Source organism: Danio rerio, chromosome 21 (assembly GCF_049306965.1).
Source record: "Danio rerio strain Tuebingen ecotype United States chromosome 21, GRCz12tu, whole genome shotgun sequence".
Classification (NCBI taxonomy): domain Eukaryota; kingdom Metazoa; phylum Chordata; class Actinopteri; order Cypriniformes; family Danionidae; genus Danio; species Danio rerio.
Genome location: NC_133196.1, coordinates 20,094,650 through 20,113,385, shown reverse-complemented (window position 1 = coordinate 20,113,385; position 18,736 = coordinate 20,094,650). Strand labels below are relative to the sequence as shown.

Here is an 18,736-nt window from a genome sequence, read left to right as displayed (position 1 = left end):
CCTGTAGGATTAAATCAATCCTTATATATTGTACATGCATTTTAGAGAAAATCGCTCTGGTTCTGTTGTCATTTTTTGCTCAAACAGGAAAAAACAATTGAGCGCATTAGAGCCGTTATGTGGATTAATGGATTGTCTTATAGCAATGATTTTAATAAATTACTGAGTTATGACAATTAATTGTTTTCTTCAGGAATTAATCTGCATTCTTGAACAAATCTGTAGAATGGATATTTCTATGACTCACTCATAATGTCGATCACTTACAGAGTTTATGTACTACAGTGAAGCAGCATTTGTGAACAAATCAGTCGAATGATTAAACTGACTCACTTATGAACTCACTTATGTCATCTTGCTGACAAAAAGTTACCTACAAATACCAAAACTAATTTAAAGTGGTGTGATTATTAGGGATGTCCATATCCGATCACGTGATCGGAAATTGGGCTAGATCATTCGGTTTCCGACTCGGTCGTAATCGGTTGTTACCTCCCGATAAGGGCTCAAATTCTCTTTATTTTTATACCACATCTATAGTAATGCGGTGGCACAGAGTTAGACCTCTTTTTGACTTTATACAGAAACAGCAACGCGTGTGGCATGACATCACATTGTTGCTAAGATGCTTCTGTTTAAATACCTGCAAAGTAAAACAAGGAAGCAGCTTGAGGCGGAAAGGTAATGACGACTACATTGCCATAGCAAACTGTTAGATATGTAAACTTGGCATTGCAAGACGTGGAAAGGAAAAGGCCACATTTAACACAACAAAGCTGATAAGACACCTCCAAAACAAACACCCGACATAATACAGTGCGTTTACCCAGGCCACGCAACCGAAGACGAGTCAGCTCATGCTGCAGGACAGTTTGAAGAGGACAGAAAAAATGCTCTGTGACAGCTAGAAGACACAAGGTAACACAAATGTTCGCAATGAGCGACCTGCCATTCGTCTTTGTAGAGAACCCTGGATTTCTTATGCTTATGGAGCACGTAGAACCTCCATTTAAAATGCCATCTCACCACTATTTCACAGAGAAAGCTCTGCCAGCCCTTTATAAGAAGATTTCTGACAAACTACTTGTCCTGTTTTCAGATGTACCCCATGTTTCGTCCACCACAGACATATGGAGTTCGTTCGTCGCACCCATGTCTCTACTATGCCTTACCACACAATGGATGTACCACACACTGTTCTTTATTTTTTTTTTTCATGTATTATAGAAGTATCAGATCAGGTTTCGGTATCAGTAGATACTCAAAATCAAATGACTCAAGGGCAAAAAAACCTGATCGGGACATCTCTAATAGTTATTTTTAATTCACAGACTACTACACTTAGCTCTAATCATTTTCTAGTTATATTTGTCCCACATACTGACCTCTATTCTTTTGCGATCAGATATTCCATCCCTGATCTCCGTGGACAGCAATGAGGATAAAGCGATTATGTTTAAACAATTCTTTCTCCATGTTGATTTAATTCAGCCTGGCCAATATAGATCATGGACATGTGCAGAGGGAGTTCAGGCCGGCTGTACACAAGAGAAACACACAATGCCAGCTCCGAAAACTGTCACGGAATGTGATTTGTGACGAATATCGGAATCATCCAAGCGTGTGCATCCCTCACTTTTATAATGTCAGGGAATAGGGGGAATTTACTCATGTTATTTTGGAGAACTGCCACAGGGTTGACGGACTGTCAGGATTTCGACAGATCTCCTCTGTCTGATATTACAATCCATCTCCCTCCGTCCTCTACTCTCTACTTCTTCAGCTGTCTCGCGAGCGCTGACATTCCTATCACATTGGTAAATACTACTTTAATTGATACTCAGGTTGTTTTAGAATTAATGAGCTGGCACCCGTGTGCTGACGTTAGGGGAAGGAACATCTCTCTTTAAATTGCTTTGCAGCCTTTATTGCTCTCCAGAAATCATATTAGCCAAACCAATCTCATTTAAATCTTCCATTCCCTAATTAACCCTCAACGCCTTCTCATGCTGCTTGCAACTGCACTTTTTGTAGTTTTTTTTTTTACATGAGCTATTAGAGATGTGTGTCTCTTTGAATACATCTCTGCGTTGAGTATTGGATTTTTTTTTATTTTGATCAATCAGGAAACAATTAAACTGCGAGCAAAATCATCTTCATTATGTAAATGGCAAGTTGTTACAGGAAAAGATCAGATAGCACAGAAAGGGGCGAATTGACTAAACAGCCTCTTTTGGATTATGTTTCAGACCAAACATCTGTGACTAATTAACCACCCGCAATACAATTCAACTGTATATAGTCGGAGTTGATGAATAAAGTGTGTGGGTGAAATACAAATTGCATTTATGCCGTCTTGAAGGAAAGGGGATATATATTTGAAAAGTCATTCAGCTGGTTGTTTTTAGTCATGCTAGTACAGCTGAATGTGGAAATGCTCACCAAAACTGAAAATACAGTAAAAATTGTATTATCATGAGATTGGATTCATTCATTCATTTATTCATTCATTTTCCTTCGGCTTAGTTTCTATTTCAACTATCTTTGGCTTAGTTTCTCCAGCATATGTTTTACGCAGCAAATGTTCTTCCCTGCAACCCAATATCGGGAAACACCCATACACAATCATTCATTCACACTCATACACCACAGACAATTTAGTTTATTCAATTCACTTATAGCGCTTGTCTTTGGATTGTGGGAGGTACCGTGGCACCCGGAGGAAACCCATGCCAACACGAGGAGAACATGCAAACACAGAAATGCCTACTGGCTCAGCCGTAACTCGAACCAGTGACCTTCTTGCTGTGAGGCGACAGTGCTAACCACTGCACCACTGTGCCACCACGAGATTTTATAACTAATTAAAACATATCTGTTTTTAAACTGTAAAACGTGACGAGTTTATTTAAAATAGTGAGTAAACTTGTTGGCTCAAAAACAACAAATCGACTTAAAAACAACAAGTTGATTTAACTTTAAAATAGTGTTAATAACAGCTTGGCAGACCTTTAGCTTGTAAGTGTCCATGAAAAGGTGTTAGCAAGGCCAGAAGTCGGTGCTCATCCTGCGGATCTGTGTGGATCCTGATGCCCCAGTATAGTGTAGGAGGTGCTACACCAGTGGTAGGGAACCTATGAATATATGTGACTTTCCAGCTGTCTCCATTCTATAATATTTTACTGTTTAAAATTATAAATGTCACAAGAAATCAGTATGCTATTGAAAATACAACTACATTACTTTTTTATATTAATAAAAAAAACTAATTAAAAAAAAAAAAAAAAGGATGTTGGATAAACCGGAATTACAACTGCGATAAAGGGCAAACAACTTGCATTTCTATGGTAAACTCGCACACATATATTCAAACAACATTCATGAGTGGTGATGGCGAAAATAAAAAATTCTATAAATTTGCCAAAAAAAAATCAGAAATGACTCGTTGCTAAAAAAAGGTTACCGACCCCTGTGCTATACTGTCAGTATCTCACTATTTTTAGAATGAGACTGAAGTTCTGACTCTCTGTGGTCAAGAGCAAGGGTGTAGCCCTGGTGTCCTGCCAAATTCCCTCCATAGGCCTTTACCCAGCATGGCCCACCAATCATCCTCATCCACTGAATTCTTCTCTCACTATCTCTCCACTCCACCTATAGCTGATGTGTGCTGAGAAAATGCACTATATAAATGCACATTACTTATGTACTGACACAAACAGAAACTTGACAGGTCCTCTGTGCTAGTAATTTAAGAATATGACTTAAGAATATGACACTCTGATCTGCTCATCTGGTGAATAAAGAGCGCATTATTGTTGACCTAAAATATAGTCAACAAGATAAAAACTAACCAACATTCATTCATCCATTTCTTTTATGCTTAGTCTCTTTATTAATCAGGGGTCACCACAGCGGAATGAACCACCAACTTATCCAGTATATGCAGCAGTTGCCCTTCCATCTGCAACCCATCACTGGGAAACACCCATACACTCTCATTCACACACATACACCATGGACAATTTAGCTTATTCAATTCAGCTATAGTGCATATCTCTTCTACTTGTGGGGAACCGCAGCACCCAGAAAAAACACATGCAAACACGGGGAGAACGTGCAAACTCACAGAAATGCCAACTGACCCAGCCAAGGTTCGAACTAGCGACCTTCTTGCTGTGAGGCAATCATGCTACTCACTGTGCCACCTTGACGCCCTTAACCAACATTCATAATTGTTAATATTTGTTGCATTGCACTGTTCATTCATTAAATGAGGCGATAAGAGCATGCACATTCAGTCACGTTACTGGCTGATGATTTGTGAAGTATTTGTTTTTGTCAAGCCACTTACTGACAAAATTAACATTGACTTAAAAAACATGTAAACTAGGAACTATTAACTTGACTATTTTGAATAATTGTGAACATAGTTTATTTACTTAACTTTAAGGCAGTGGGTTTACTTTATTTTGTCAGCTGATTGCTTTTACAGTGTGTAAAAACAGGGCTCAGCATAATTGGATACACCCCATTTTCAAAATGAATATTTTTATCCATTTATCAGTTAATTTAAGCTATTTATTTTGGTGCATTCAAACAAAAGATAATACAATTAAATTCAAGCTAAATATTGCCAAACAAAATTACAACCTACAAAATTTCAACAAGATTTTTCTAATTTTTTGCATGTAAATAGAGTATGTGGTACTTTATAAGCTCATATAGCACATACAGTATGAAAAATAAAATCTGCCTGCAGCATCAGAAATTATGCTGCTTTTGCTCAAATCACATATTGAATGGAATTGCCATCAAATTAAACAAATTTGTGTTAATGCACACACTTAATGGACATTAATGTGCAGAAAAAATGATAATGTGTTTAAAACTCAATCCATTTAAAAAGCAATTGCCTCTATTAGTTGTAAGGCCGAGGCTCCATTCTTCTGTCAAAAATATGAATGGCTGTTTTAAATGTAATGTGCAACTCATAGTGAATCTTAATGAATGTTAAGTACGCCTTTATAGAGCAGCAGGGTTTTGTGCTTTGATCCAATATTTTACCCTTTTGAATGTGAAAAGCCGTCCATAAATTATATTGCTTTTGTATAAGCTCATGTGCGTCTCTGTATTTAGGAGTGTTTAGTATAAGCAAGTAGAAATGACCCAAATGGCACTATAATGTTGAAAGTAAAATGTAATTGAAATGTATCTTTTGTAATGTGTATGCATGTATGTACTGTAGCTTTTCAAAAATAGAAAGCATTCTTGCTCAATAAAAGTAAGACATTTTTTAAAAATCCTACTCACCCCGAATAGTTTTTAATGGTAGTTTATCATCATTTAGTCAGGCATCGTGAATTACTTTGTATTTATTTATTTTTTTTAATAATTCATTGCCACAAGAAAAAAGGTATTACATCCAGTATTCACCTAGTTTTCTGAAAGAGAAATATGTATATATGGTGACGCAGTGGTGCAGTGGGTAGCACGTTTGCCTCACAGCAAGAAGGTCGCTGGTTCAATCCTCGGCTCAGTTGGCGTTTCTGTGTGGAGTTTGCATGTTCTCCCTGCGTTCGCGCGGGTTTCCTCCGGGTGCTCCGGTTTCCCCCAAATAAACACATTTTTATCCTATACTCAAAAATAGAATGAAAAAAAATGCAAAATTGTTTCTTTTTTGACCACAAAATTAACACATTTATGAAATATCAAGTTTAAATATTTCCAAAACATTTTTAGCAGGATAAATTCTGTGAAGTATTTTGTAAGACACTGCTTTAATTGTGTTATTTATGCTAAACTTATTTGTCAACTTCCAAGCTTTAACCCAAAAATATTAGCAAATAATAAAAGCCAATAATATATTCGGCATCATGACTTATGCAGCTTTAGCTCAACTAAGGTACAGTATAAACCATACATTTTAAATTATGTAAAAGATTTTTCAGGCTAGGTCAGTTAATTCAGATGAAACAGCAGAAAAACTGCTGATCTGTTTTAAACTAATTGGCAATTGACTTTTGGAGGCCAAAGCTCCATTCTTCTGTCAAAAAAAATAATATATGAAAAGCTATTTTAAATGTTATGCGCAATTCAGAGTGAATTTTAATGAAAGTTAAGAAACTCTTTACAGAGCAGCAAGGTCTCATCCTTTAATCTGAGAATTTTTTCTTTAAATGTAAAAATCTGTTCATGAATTCATTTGCTTTTGTATTAGCATGCGCATCCTTGTGTTTAAGAGCTTTCAGCAATAAGCAAGTAGAAATGACCTAAATGCCACACCATAAAAGAAATAAAAGCAATCTAAATGATCCAGGGTCACCAAAGCATTTGCAATTGTTCTGTTACAAATGATACACTACTGACAGAAAATTTAGGAAAAGCACATGAGAATATTGAAGGTGCACGCATTCATCCTGTCGCACACGCATGTAAAGTGTCCAAAGTAGCATTCAGATACTGTAGATTTTCACTAGAACAGATGTATGTACTTAATGTTTCACAAGTGGCATGTTTCTAAAAGTAGCTGCTGTTATTTGAGGCACAGAGTGACCTTTAAATATCTAAAGACATCAAATTTGAGTTAGATGTCCGTATTCGTTATCTTTGATTGGTGGATAGAAAAACATTTTAAAAGGAATGTTATGATTGCATCATAGAAAAGCTCACTTTAAAGTATGCTCTAAAAGAAGATTTAAAAGGAAAGCAATATTTTGTTTTTGCCCAGAGGGAATTTGAGTGTTTTTTTTCCTCCTCATGTTTGTTTTTTTAAACTAACCTCATTCTTAGATGTCTTCAATGCATATCATTTTGTTGCCACCAGTGGAGCTTTTATCACATGGCATGTGGTCCTGATTGTGTACGAGTTAGCGTATGATTGCAACACTTGGCTTTATGTACCATTAGGTAGTTTATTCTTGATATAAATGCTATGGGGGGTAAAACAGAAGAACAAAAAGATATGGACAGAGAAAAAAGCAATCGTCAGGACTGTTTCTAATTGCATTTGGTGTGGGTCTTAGCGATAACATCAGTTCCATTATTTTCTGCATTTGAATTGCACTGCAGCCCGTCTTCAGCATCCTGTCGTTGATTGGCTGACTGCAGGTACTGGGTGTTCAGAGCAATGTGGGACACAGGCAAGAATACGTTGTGCTGTTTTATGAGTGTAAACACTACATAGTTCATCTACAGAGTTTTTCAAAATTCATCTTGTCTCTATGACAATTTTCTTTTTGTAACCATATTTAATTCAATTTAATAAATCTACACACATATAAAAAGCATATGAAAATATTGAAGGTGCACGCACATATCTACATATATATGGATATACTGTATATTGGAATGATGACTGCAGTTGCTAAGGAAAAAGAAACAACTCACTATTGGTTAGATAAAAGTGATTCATATACACATTTTATGGTATTTAGTTTTCTGAAGTTTTATTTCTGAATTTTATTCTTAAAACGACTTTAAAAAAAAATAAAAACTGCTTTTATTTTAGCCAAAAAAGCAAATAAGACTTTCCACAGAAGAAAAAATATTATCAGACATACTGTGGAAATTTCCTTGCTCTGTCATTTGGGAAATATTTAAAAGAGAAAAAACATTTCAAAGGGGGCTAATATATAATAATTCTGACTTCAACTTTATGTTACCATGCCGAATATCTGATGGCCAGAAAGTGGTTAAATTTATTTATTTATTTTTTAGAAATATTGGTCTCTATGATGCACACATTCACTGTAATGTGTGATATCACTAAAAAGTGGTCATAAACAAATATTTTCTTTGTTCAAATGAGTAGCGGCTTGGACATGGAAACAGTATTCCATACATCATGAGTCATGACCTCACAAGCGGATAGCTATCAAATGAAGATTTCTGAATAGTGCTTACAATTCATGCAGACTTCTATTGTGATACTTATATAATGCTTTTGTGTCCTTTTTAACTTGAAATACACAGTCCCCATTTATTGTAATTGCATGGAAAAGAGTGTACATTATTAAATTTCACCCTTTGTGTTCAGTAAGAAAGAGTTAATAATAACATCTTTTTTCCCTTTCATGTAGTTCTGCATGTCAGTATCAGCCTGTTTAATGGCCTTAAAATATTGCTAACCATCATCTTTTGCAACACACATAATTATGATTATACATGAAGAAAGCAAAACTGAAGGGCCTTAAATGATTTTGAGGTTATACAATGCAGTGTATTACATGAGCCGTTGGTTAGTCTCTCTCTGGCTGTATAATGCATGAGGCAAACAACTGCAATCTGTTCAAGAACAGAAGACACTTTTTGTTAGTCACCCAGTATACAAATGGAGTGGAAAATGCAGATGCACTTTTTTCATGTAAATGTATTAAAAGATTAGTTAACCCCAAAATTAGAAATGTCAACATTTACTCATTTCATTCCAAACTTGTAATGATTTTTCTTCATCTTCAGAACACTAATTCAGTCTCTCAGGATATAAAAGGATATAAATGTCCTCAAAGTGATAAAATAAATCAAATTAAATTAAATAACGAATTAATAAATGTTAACTAAACAAATAAAATAAAATAAATAACATACAATTAAATAAAATGAATAGAAAAGAAAAGAAGAGAAAAGAAAAGAAAAAAAATAAATGAAAAGAAATAAAATGTAAAATAAAATATAAATAAAATAAAATAATATAAAGTAAAATAAAAAAATAAAATGATATAATATAGAAAATAAAATAAAAAATAAAATACAATACAAAAATAAAATAAAATAAAATAGAAAATAAAAATAATAATAACAAAATAAAATAGAAAAATAAAATAAAATAGAAAATTAATTAATAAAAGAAATAAATAAAATAAAAAAAGAAAAGAAAAGATAAAAAAGTAAAGAAAAATAAAAGAAAATAGAAAATAAAAATAAAAAGTAAAATATTAAATTAAATTAATAAAATAAGATAAAATAAAAACTGTCAAAAGAGAATAATTTAATCCAAGTCCTTTAAAGTGACATGGACACTTTTAATAAGCAAATTTAATTTAGGCTATTATTTACATAAAAAGTTTAATTAGAGAACATCAACAGAAGTAAAACCGTTTAACCTGCCATGCCCAAGAATAAGAAATGGTTTTTGTAAAAGCTCAAAAGTGCAGTGTATCACGTAAAAATGAAATTCATTTGTTCTTGTGCATCAAATAAACATGCTTGAGCCTCTGTGTCCAAAGCAAAATGCTGTAAACATTTACTAATGAGTGGATATGTCTGGGGGAAAATGCCTAAATTAGATCTGTTCATCTTTAAAGCAATTGTGTCTCTTTAGAAAGTCTTGAATAAAATCACCCAATTTACTGGATATATTGATCTCTTAATGGACATTTAGAAGTGTTAGAGATTTGAGTAAATAGACTTTAATGGAGGGACTGAAATAGTTTTGATCCAAATATCTTCATTCATGTTTTAAAAATAAATAAAAGTCTTAAAGTCTGCATGAACCAGAATTTGAAACAGTTTTTTTTTAATTTGTAATGTGATGCAGTTTCTAGTGAAATGTAAATTTCAAATATCAATAAAAGATTACGAAAGCAAAATATATATTTTTTTTCATAATGACATGTACAGGGGAATTGTTCACCACAAAACTAGCAATGTTCACTAACAAAATGATATGGTTAGTTTTGATTTCATGTGTACATTAAGAGTTTTGGAACAACATGAGATTAAGTAAAAGATGACAGAATTTGCATTATGAAATAATCTTAAACTTCAAGTATTTCACATATAAAAATGTAAATATAATACAGTGGGGGAATAAGTATTGAATGCGTCATGTTTTTTCCTAGGAAAAATATTTCTTAATGAGCTGTTGACAGGGAATGTAATCACAGAATGTTGGTAGTTGGGGCGAATGCCTTTGACAAAAATTGTCATTGAGAATATTTAATTTAACGTAATGTTTTGTTTATTTTTTGTTTTATTACTTAGCTACAAAAAAGGCAACTAAAATTAAATGATTCAATTAAATGTTGTAAATGAATCAGACTTTAAAAATGTAAATACTGCCACTTGACATACAACACAGTACATCTGACATCTATGAGCAGGCAGGTGCAGCTCGACTAGTGTATGCAGCACTGAACTCCATTGTGTTATAAATTCAATTGTTCATGTTTTTACTGTAAAAGTTCATTATAAAATATTAAAAATGATACTGCATTAAATATTATATATGATTTAAAGCAACGTTTTTTTTTTTAATATTGCAGAATAAATGAGGAAATTCCCCTTGGCAAATTGAATGTAATACGGTTTGTTATATATTCGGCCCACAGCCCTCAATCAAGTTTACTTTTTGGCCCTATATAGGGAAAAGTGTGGGCACCCCTGCTTTATTCAATTTTTTGTATTGGTGATGGCAGCTTAAAGATGCCTCTCATGTGGAGAATGAATTGTTCAGGTGTGAAGTTTTTCCAAAGACTTTAACAGAGTGTAAAAATCATGATGATTGTGAGGGTCTCGTCAATCAAATTTGATTTTTATTTTGTATTTTCTATTGGATTCAGGTGGTTAACTGGGCCATTCTACAGCTTGATTTTCTTTCACTGAAAGCTTTGAGAGTTTCCTTGGCTGTGTTTTAGATCATTGTCTCACTGAGATGTCCACCCTGATTTCATCTTCTACAGCAGCTAACATTAATTTTCACTGAAAAAGGGCAGAGGGTTGCTGAATAACTACTGAGAGATTTCATCTGCTGTCTGGGCTCTTTGACTGCCTTTCAACACCTCCCTTTCTTCATGTGTTCAAGACTATTTCCCTGTGTCTTTTCATTTTATTACACATAAATTGATTTTTTTTTTTAACTAATTAGTTATTTTATTTGCATATATGGATTTCTATGGTTGTTACCAACATCCTTATGAAGTTTCAAGTGAACAGCACCTTTAGAAATATGTTTTCTGGGGAAAAAACGATGACATGTTCAAGACTTATTTCTCTTACTGAACAAAGCACATCCAATCACTTACTGAATGGTTCTTTTGGTGTTTCCGACAGAGTGAAGTTGAAGGATGGTGTGGCGTTTCTGGGGGCGAGAGCCAGCAACCCTGTGCAGTGGACAGTTAGTCAAGACGTCAGGAGCGAGGGACATCGAGTGGTCACTCTGCACTGCCGAAGGAAGGAAGCCAGCTTTGGAAAACGGTCAGTAGCTGTCTGTTCTATTAACGCATTTATTAACAGGGGAGAATTCGGGATGCAGAGATGGCTGCTTTCAAAGACGATATCTTCAAAAGCCTGCCAGTTACTTCAGTGACCCACAAGTTCAAAGTTTAAAATTGAAGCTTCAGGCTAAAAACACTGCAAATGAAAAAGTTTTTTTTCTCTCACTTGCTCACAATTTAGCTCTCTTTGTAAAGTTTCAGCCAATAAACAGTCAAACGCATGCACATATACCGTGACCTGCATCGTACAGCCCTTTGGCCTTTAGCCCTCAAATATAAGCATCTCTGTCTAATGACTGCTCTTCTAAACCTTTCTGCTGCTTTCATGTACAGGCCCTCTGGTACTGGAAGCGTGTTTTATTTCTCAGATTATTGCATCATATTTTGAAGTGCTGAGAAGTTACATGACTAGTTTTCTTAGAAGTATTTAAGATTATTTCATATGCGAAACTTTTTCTGTAATAAGCTACTGTAGCTTTATAGCTACTTTAAAGGGATTGTTCGCAAGACTAATGCATTTGTTCACCCTTTACTTGTTTCTTTGTGCTGTCAATCACAAATGAAGATATTTTAAAGAATGTGGAAAATCTGTAGCCATTGACTTCCATAACATTTTTTCCCACCCTACTAAGGATGTCATTGGCTACAAATTTTCAACATTCTTCAAAATATCTTCATTTGTGATCTACAGAAAATGCAAACTCAATAAGCTTTACAACTAACTTAGGGTGAATAAATGATGAGTAATTATTTTTTATTTTTGGGTTATATAATTTTTTAAGGTATTATTAGGTCTGTCAAAATATCTATTTTATGTTGTATAAAAATTGCACCAAAATATTTTGTGATAAACAATATTATTGGCATTTAAGACATTTTTTTATTATATAATGCCAGAATAACAATATAATATCATCACAATGCAGGTACGGTCTTTCAGAGAACACATAATATTTCATTCTTAAGATTATTTAATTTAACTACAGTCATTTTAACAATTTAATAATTATATATTGGAATCAGAATGTGAAAACTTGTATATCCCAAACAAGTAGATAATCAATGTTAACAAAAAATGGCAAGGTAAATAGTAACAGAGGCTGCGATATCTGCTTTCAGATCTAATTTCAGTTGTCAGACATCTACATGAAAATATCCGATCGTGATTTATAGTAAATTCTGCAAAGTAGTTTTTATTTATTTATTTTTTTTAACTGTACTGATACTGACATCTCTAGAAGAGATAGTGAGGTGCAATAAGCTGAAATGTTGCAATAATTAGGTTTTTGCATGGGCGATATATATTACATCACTAAAAATGAATAAGGCCATGTCCCTGTGTTGTGGGATAAATCCATATATTGATTATTGTGACAGGCCTAGGTACTAATTGCCTTATAGTTACTTTTTGTTGCATTTCTGAATTACGTTAGGTGAAATGCTGCTTAAAGTAAGGTGTGTAAATAATAAGTATTTTTTTATGGGGATCTTTTTATTTTTAATGTGCATTTGCTTTGTATTTACTTTTTGTTTCATTTCTGAATTGTGTAGCATGAAATTCTCCTGTTATACATGTTACAGTAGCTGCTTTATTATTGATTTTTTAATTACTTGTAAATTTGGGCATGTTCAGACTTATAGATTGTTAGCTTTGTTACAAAACAGAACTTAACTGGTTAAAATGTTGCGTTTTTCTTTAGTTTTCTAAGTGAATAATTATATGTAATTAATTATATTTAAAATTAATATTTAATCTATAATGCGGTCGAAGCATGAATCTACACTTTTTGTCTGGAGGGTGTTTTTGCTATAATAAAAGCAATTACACAACTTTTTAAGATGAAGAGGCTCTCTTTGGTTTTCAGAAGCAATAACTAACATACTCACATAATCCTAAATTACTGCTTTTTATGTGGATATTTCTTGTTACAAATTATGATACCACTTGGTTTGCTGGTCTGTTGGGTTGTATTGCTTTCTCACCTCAACTGAACCATTCCAGAGTTCATTTTAAATCAGGCTGAGGCCTTCTCATTCTTGCCAATCAAACTCAGATTGTTTTTGTGTGAATCTGAGAGTGATTGCCTAAAAAAGCCAAACTAAGAGGGAAAATGTGAGTTCTGAAATGCACCAAATGAGCCAGCACTCATCTTAAACAAGCATTAGTTCACCCAAAAATCTAAATCCTCTGATCAGTTAATCACCCTCTTTTCGCTCCAAACCCATAAGGTTTTGAAACTACTCTTTTATGTGATGAAAACATTGCACTGACTTTTATTCATGACTTCATTCACACATAAACATTTTACACACTCACATCAAGCCCATCAGATACAGCAAATTGGAGCACAATCTTGTTAGATTGATGCTATTGAAGCTATGAGTTTATTTCTCACATCATGCCATGTCAAGCAAGCACATTTCAGCCATCAAGTTTTGTTCTTTAGTTTCAAGAAAAGATGGTTCAGTGTGTATATGTTAAAAACGGAATTAAATCTGTTCATCAAACAAAAGCCATCACAACTTTTTCATATGGGTTTCTTACCATGAATTTTATGGTGCTATGCTTCTTGGAAAAATTTTGAAATTCTAAATGTGTTTCACAACGGTGAGTGAGCATGACGAACCACCTGTAGGAAACACACTGGCTGTTCTATGCGTTCAGCGATCTTGCATCCTCCTGTTCTCGTGTAATGACATCATCAACTGCCAAAGTTCAGTTCCAAAACTCAAGACAGCAAGAACGTAGGATGCATAAAAGTTTCCACATGTGTTCTTGATATCGAGGATGCATCAATCCAGACTTGAGCGCAAAACTTTAACTTTACTGCTTGTTTATATATTTATTACCTGTTTATTGTTCTGTCTCTGTAATTCTGTTGCGCTGTAGAAGCTCTGTCACGACAACAAATTCCTCGTATGTTGACACAAAAGCTCTTTCTGATTCTAATTCTGAAAACTCACTCGAGAAGTTCTAGAAGTCCTTGCAGCTGAATTAAGGAGGTGGGAATAGCAGCATTTTATATAGATTTTTTATTAAAGTTCAGAGATAAAACTTATTTACCTCAGGAGATTCCCTAAATGATACGGTGAAAGTAAACATTACCATGAAAATCTTAATAAAGGCATAAACACATTAAGGGTGTTAATTTGCTAAAATTCACATTAAAGTTTGTTTTATTTGTATTGTGCAAAGTATATTGAAAAATTTGAATGCTGTAATGTTTAAATAGTTTTCCATTAAAGAAATGTGACTATCCAGAAGAGCGTAGCATCTCATTTCTCACAGGACACGTTCTCTTTTCTCGTAGTCTTCAGAGTTCGTCCTTCCGAGCTAACTTGGAATGCAAGACTGGTCACCACAAGAATGAAAGTCAGTTCTCTGCGTTCTTGAAATGGAGAAACAGCAACTCTCTCCTCTCCATATGAACCAGACACTTTTTTATGGGTATTTTTGGGAAAAAAACATCATACAGTTCTTAGTGTGCACGCTTCCCTCAGTTAGGTGGGATTGACAAACCACCTGTAGAAGACACACAATCTCCTATCTGTATGTTGCCCAAATTAAATAAATAATAAAATATTTAAATTGGAAAACCTAAAATACTGGTGATAGCATCAGGGATGGACTTAACCAATAAGCGAAGCACTGTAAGCAGCTGGTTAGGGCTCCAGAGAATTAGAGGGCTCTGACCAATTTATTAATCATACTGCTCTTTTATAAATTTTCTGTCATTTCAAAAGTTCACACTTAGATATGTCAGACGCTAATAGCAGGTTTGGCGTGCTGGCCTGGGAGAGAACCCTGAGCTCCCGCTTCCGCTCCCACTGGTCAATGAGCTTATAAGGGGGTCCGAGATCAGGTAGGCCTAGAGAGCTCCCCCTGGTAAAGGGAGGAAAAGGATGAGATGGGGTGGAAGAAGGGATTCTTTCAAAACAAAGATAAGGTAGTAGGACGAATTCTGTCTATTTGTTGTAAGCTTGAATCAATCTGATTGGATTATAGCTGAGATTAAGATTTAAGATTTTTTATTTTTTTTAAAGATTTATTTTTGGCCTTTTTGCCTTTATTAGATAGGACAGTATCAAGATAGGAAGAGAAGTGGCAGAGAGAGAGAGGGGGTAGGGAAATGTTTTTGAGCCGGGATTCGAACTCGCAACACCCTGACATGCTATTGCACCATATGTCGGCACGCTAACCACTAGACTATTACGCTGACAAGATTTAAGATTTTAATGTTGGTACTACTTCTCAAAACCAGGTGTCCCCCATATATACAGTAATGGGAAATTCCCTCTGTACCTCACATGCAAATATTAAAATTTAATTTACTTTGCAATGTTAGTTTGTAAACTTGTTTTTTTTTGTGTGTATTAATCTGTTGTATTTAGTTTTACATTAGGAAAATAAAGGTTCCACTTAAAATAGATTTTATATTTTTTATTTTGTTGCAGTTTATTTAGAAAAAAATAAAACCAAATCTACAAAGTGAAAAATATATATTGAGAAAGAGAGTGTTTTGAGTTTTAATGCTAGGGCCCATACCTGGAATTGCCTAGGGGTCCCCAAATAACTAAGCCCGCCCCTGGATAGCAATAATATACTGTTGTTATCTGATGATTCTTTTTTGATCTTCTTTCTTTCTCACTTGTATGATGCTTTGCATAAATGCATCTACTAAATGTTAATGCATGTTTATTTTCCTCCTGCACTGATTTCAAACAGATTGTTTTCGGTGCATTATTATTTCAGTTTCCATTCAAGTTCATATTCCTTGTTAAAATTTTTACCTGTTTTTCATTTCAAAAATTGTGTTAGATTGCATTTCCAGGCTGAAAATAACAGAATAATTCTCGCTCTGCATTTCTCCACTCAGAGAGATTAGAAAGTCTTAGACTGGCAGCTGTACTCTCTCAGCCCTTATAGGTTTCTCACCTGTTCCTGTACCTCTCTTTGGTGGCATTTGCATATGCAAATTAATCTTACAAACACACTCCATTCCAAGTACTGATTAAAAAAAAGAAAAACTGCCCGAATGAAAAAGGGATGTAAAGCATCTGTGTTATTTAAGACTGGTTTAAGTGTGAATCATCTCTGGCTGTGCATTTCGCCTATCTGCCTGCAAATACATTACTTTCAAGTGTGTCAGTTCATATAATGGCCACACAGTGTGGGGTGGTAAGCAGTATTGACAGAGCTTTGAGCTTTCATACACTCATTTTCAGACTAAAGAGAAAAATGATGAACATTAACAGAATTTTCTTTCCTCGCCTGTAGAGCTTTATATAAATCATATTTCAATAACGTACAGTTATTTGATTATGCTCCCTCATTGAAATTCCTATTCCACCTAATGTGTGGGAGTTTCCAGAAGATATTCTTGTTACTTTGACATGCTTTACCTAATTGTAATTTTTGTCCAGGGGAGCAGAAAAAAAATACATTTGGCTTTACAGGGGCTTTGAGAGTTTTATTTTTTGTGCACAAGGGAGATTCAGAGACACTTTCTGAAATCTTTTATACTGCCAAAATTAGGAAAAGAAAATACATACCAATATTGGTATGACAAAAAAGAATATCTCTAAAACAGATCCACCTTGTTTTAAGTTCTAATACTTTAGGCAAAGTTATGCTCCTTGGGTTTCAAAACCTAACTGTATAATTTTGTAAATGAGCTTTACAGAGAGTATGAGTGGTAAGAAAGTCTTCCCCATGGACTTTTCTAATCTGTTCTTTTACTTTAGAGGTCAAGAGATGATGGTGAGAGAGCTAGAGGACCATGTTCTAGCTCCAGTCCACAGGGGGCAGATTGGTAATGAGTTATTATACTTCCTCTTTGATTTCCCGAGGTCTCCAATATATCACTAATGAGTCTTTACACACTGTACCATTTCCACTCTGACAATAGCAGATTTGATCATTATATCAGCATAATAATGTCTGCCTGAACTAATATTCCACTACGAAATTTTAAAGACATGAACTCTTTTCTAAAACCAAGTGAGCTGCCTGCCTATGAACTACATAGGCAACTATATTTTAATACCTTAAATGTTTTCTATATTTATTTTAGTTATATTAGAATTACATTATGTGCACACATATTGATAGAACTTGTTTTCATTTATTTTCATTTAGAAATGGGTCATTATTGCAAATCTTTTAGATCTGCAAAATATCTGCAAATGCTGCTGTATTGATAAATAAACAAATTTAGGCACCTTTCTGTTCGAGAGCAAAAGCATGACAGTCGTTTTTGTGTGACTTGCATATTAACCAGTTGACCTTATTCTTCAATGCGGACATGTGCCCGTTTTATTGATTGGCATTGGTTTAGAACTGTAGAACAGTTACCTAAGGGAAAAATGACTAGAAATAATACATGGCAGAAAACATTTAAACCGCTTACCCTACAAACAAGTGTGTTCATAACTCAGTGCTTCATACACATAGACTTTACTTATATAAAGTATTATAAAGCCCAATATTAATTATATAAAGCCCAATATAACCAAACATCTGTGATTAATAAAGTAGTGAAACATTTCCTGTTTACCCTTTTCGTTCTGTGTTTGCGAGAACTGTCAACACTCCCAAAGATAGCTTTATGTGCTCAGCTGATCCACGGAGATGTCCCTTGGGACTTGGTTTGGGGTTTCTAAATCTACAATGTCCGGGATTCAGCTTTTGCTTTCACTTTCGCTTTCTAAAGCTGTCGTTAATCGTATGTGTTTTTGCATTACCTTTTTTTATTTAAGTCTACTTCCACTTGGCTTTGCAGCCAAGATGTAGATGCAGACAGAATGTACATGCACGCAGTTGCGAAGATAAGAGAAACATTAAATAATTCACGACTCAGAGAAAGGCCCAATACCAATTCTATTTTTGCATGTCTACCCCTTTCCCTTGGCCCTTAAAACCAAGTGTGAAGGGGAAGGGCTTCAAAATTTATCCATAAGAATTGGGACACCACTGGGACATTGGGACATCCACACGTCATCATGTCATTCCGTTCTCTTGCTTCATATAAGATCAGACGATCACGACTGCTGTAGTGATTCCAGCTGCTTTATTTTTTAGTACTTATCTTCAGGAAATCACTGAAGACATATGTTATCATAACGATCTAATGTGACTATAAGATTATAACACTGTGCATTTAACACAGTGGCCATATTCATCTATGTAATCACACCAAAAACAACATTAACATTATAGCAGACACCATACAAAGGTAATTTCCAGCCACTAGACTTTTCTGACAGGGTATGTAATTGTCACCAAGTGTCAGAATCTTGTGGCACTGCTGTACAGGATTTATGATTATGCATAATAGATTGCGAAATTTAGTTTTTATTTTAGTGGTTGACTGTAAAACACGGATGCGGTTATGATTATTTTACAATGTGTTTGTTTGTTGTAAAAATTTACTTCCGGGTGTAACTATCTGCCGTTGTGGCTTGTGTATTCTGGGAAATTTTCTTACCCCTTGGTTCATGAAAAATCTTTGTTCAAAGGGGTA

General features: G+C 34.4%; 1 protein-coding gene across 1 annotated transcript in view; it reads left to right on the top strand.

The window, feature by feature from the left end:
- Window positions 1-18,736, top strand: part of si:dkey-112m2.1 — a 224,052-nt gene that overhangs the window by 112,286 nt on the left and 93,030 nt on the right. Inside the window, exon 3 of the mRNA XM_009295369.5 lies at window positions 11,050-11,193. Coding sequence (XP_009293644.1) covers window positions 11,050-11,193 — 144 coding nt within the window. The remainder of the gene's footprint in view (window positions 1-11,049; window positions 11,194-18,736) is intronic.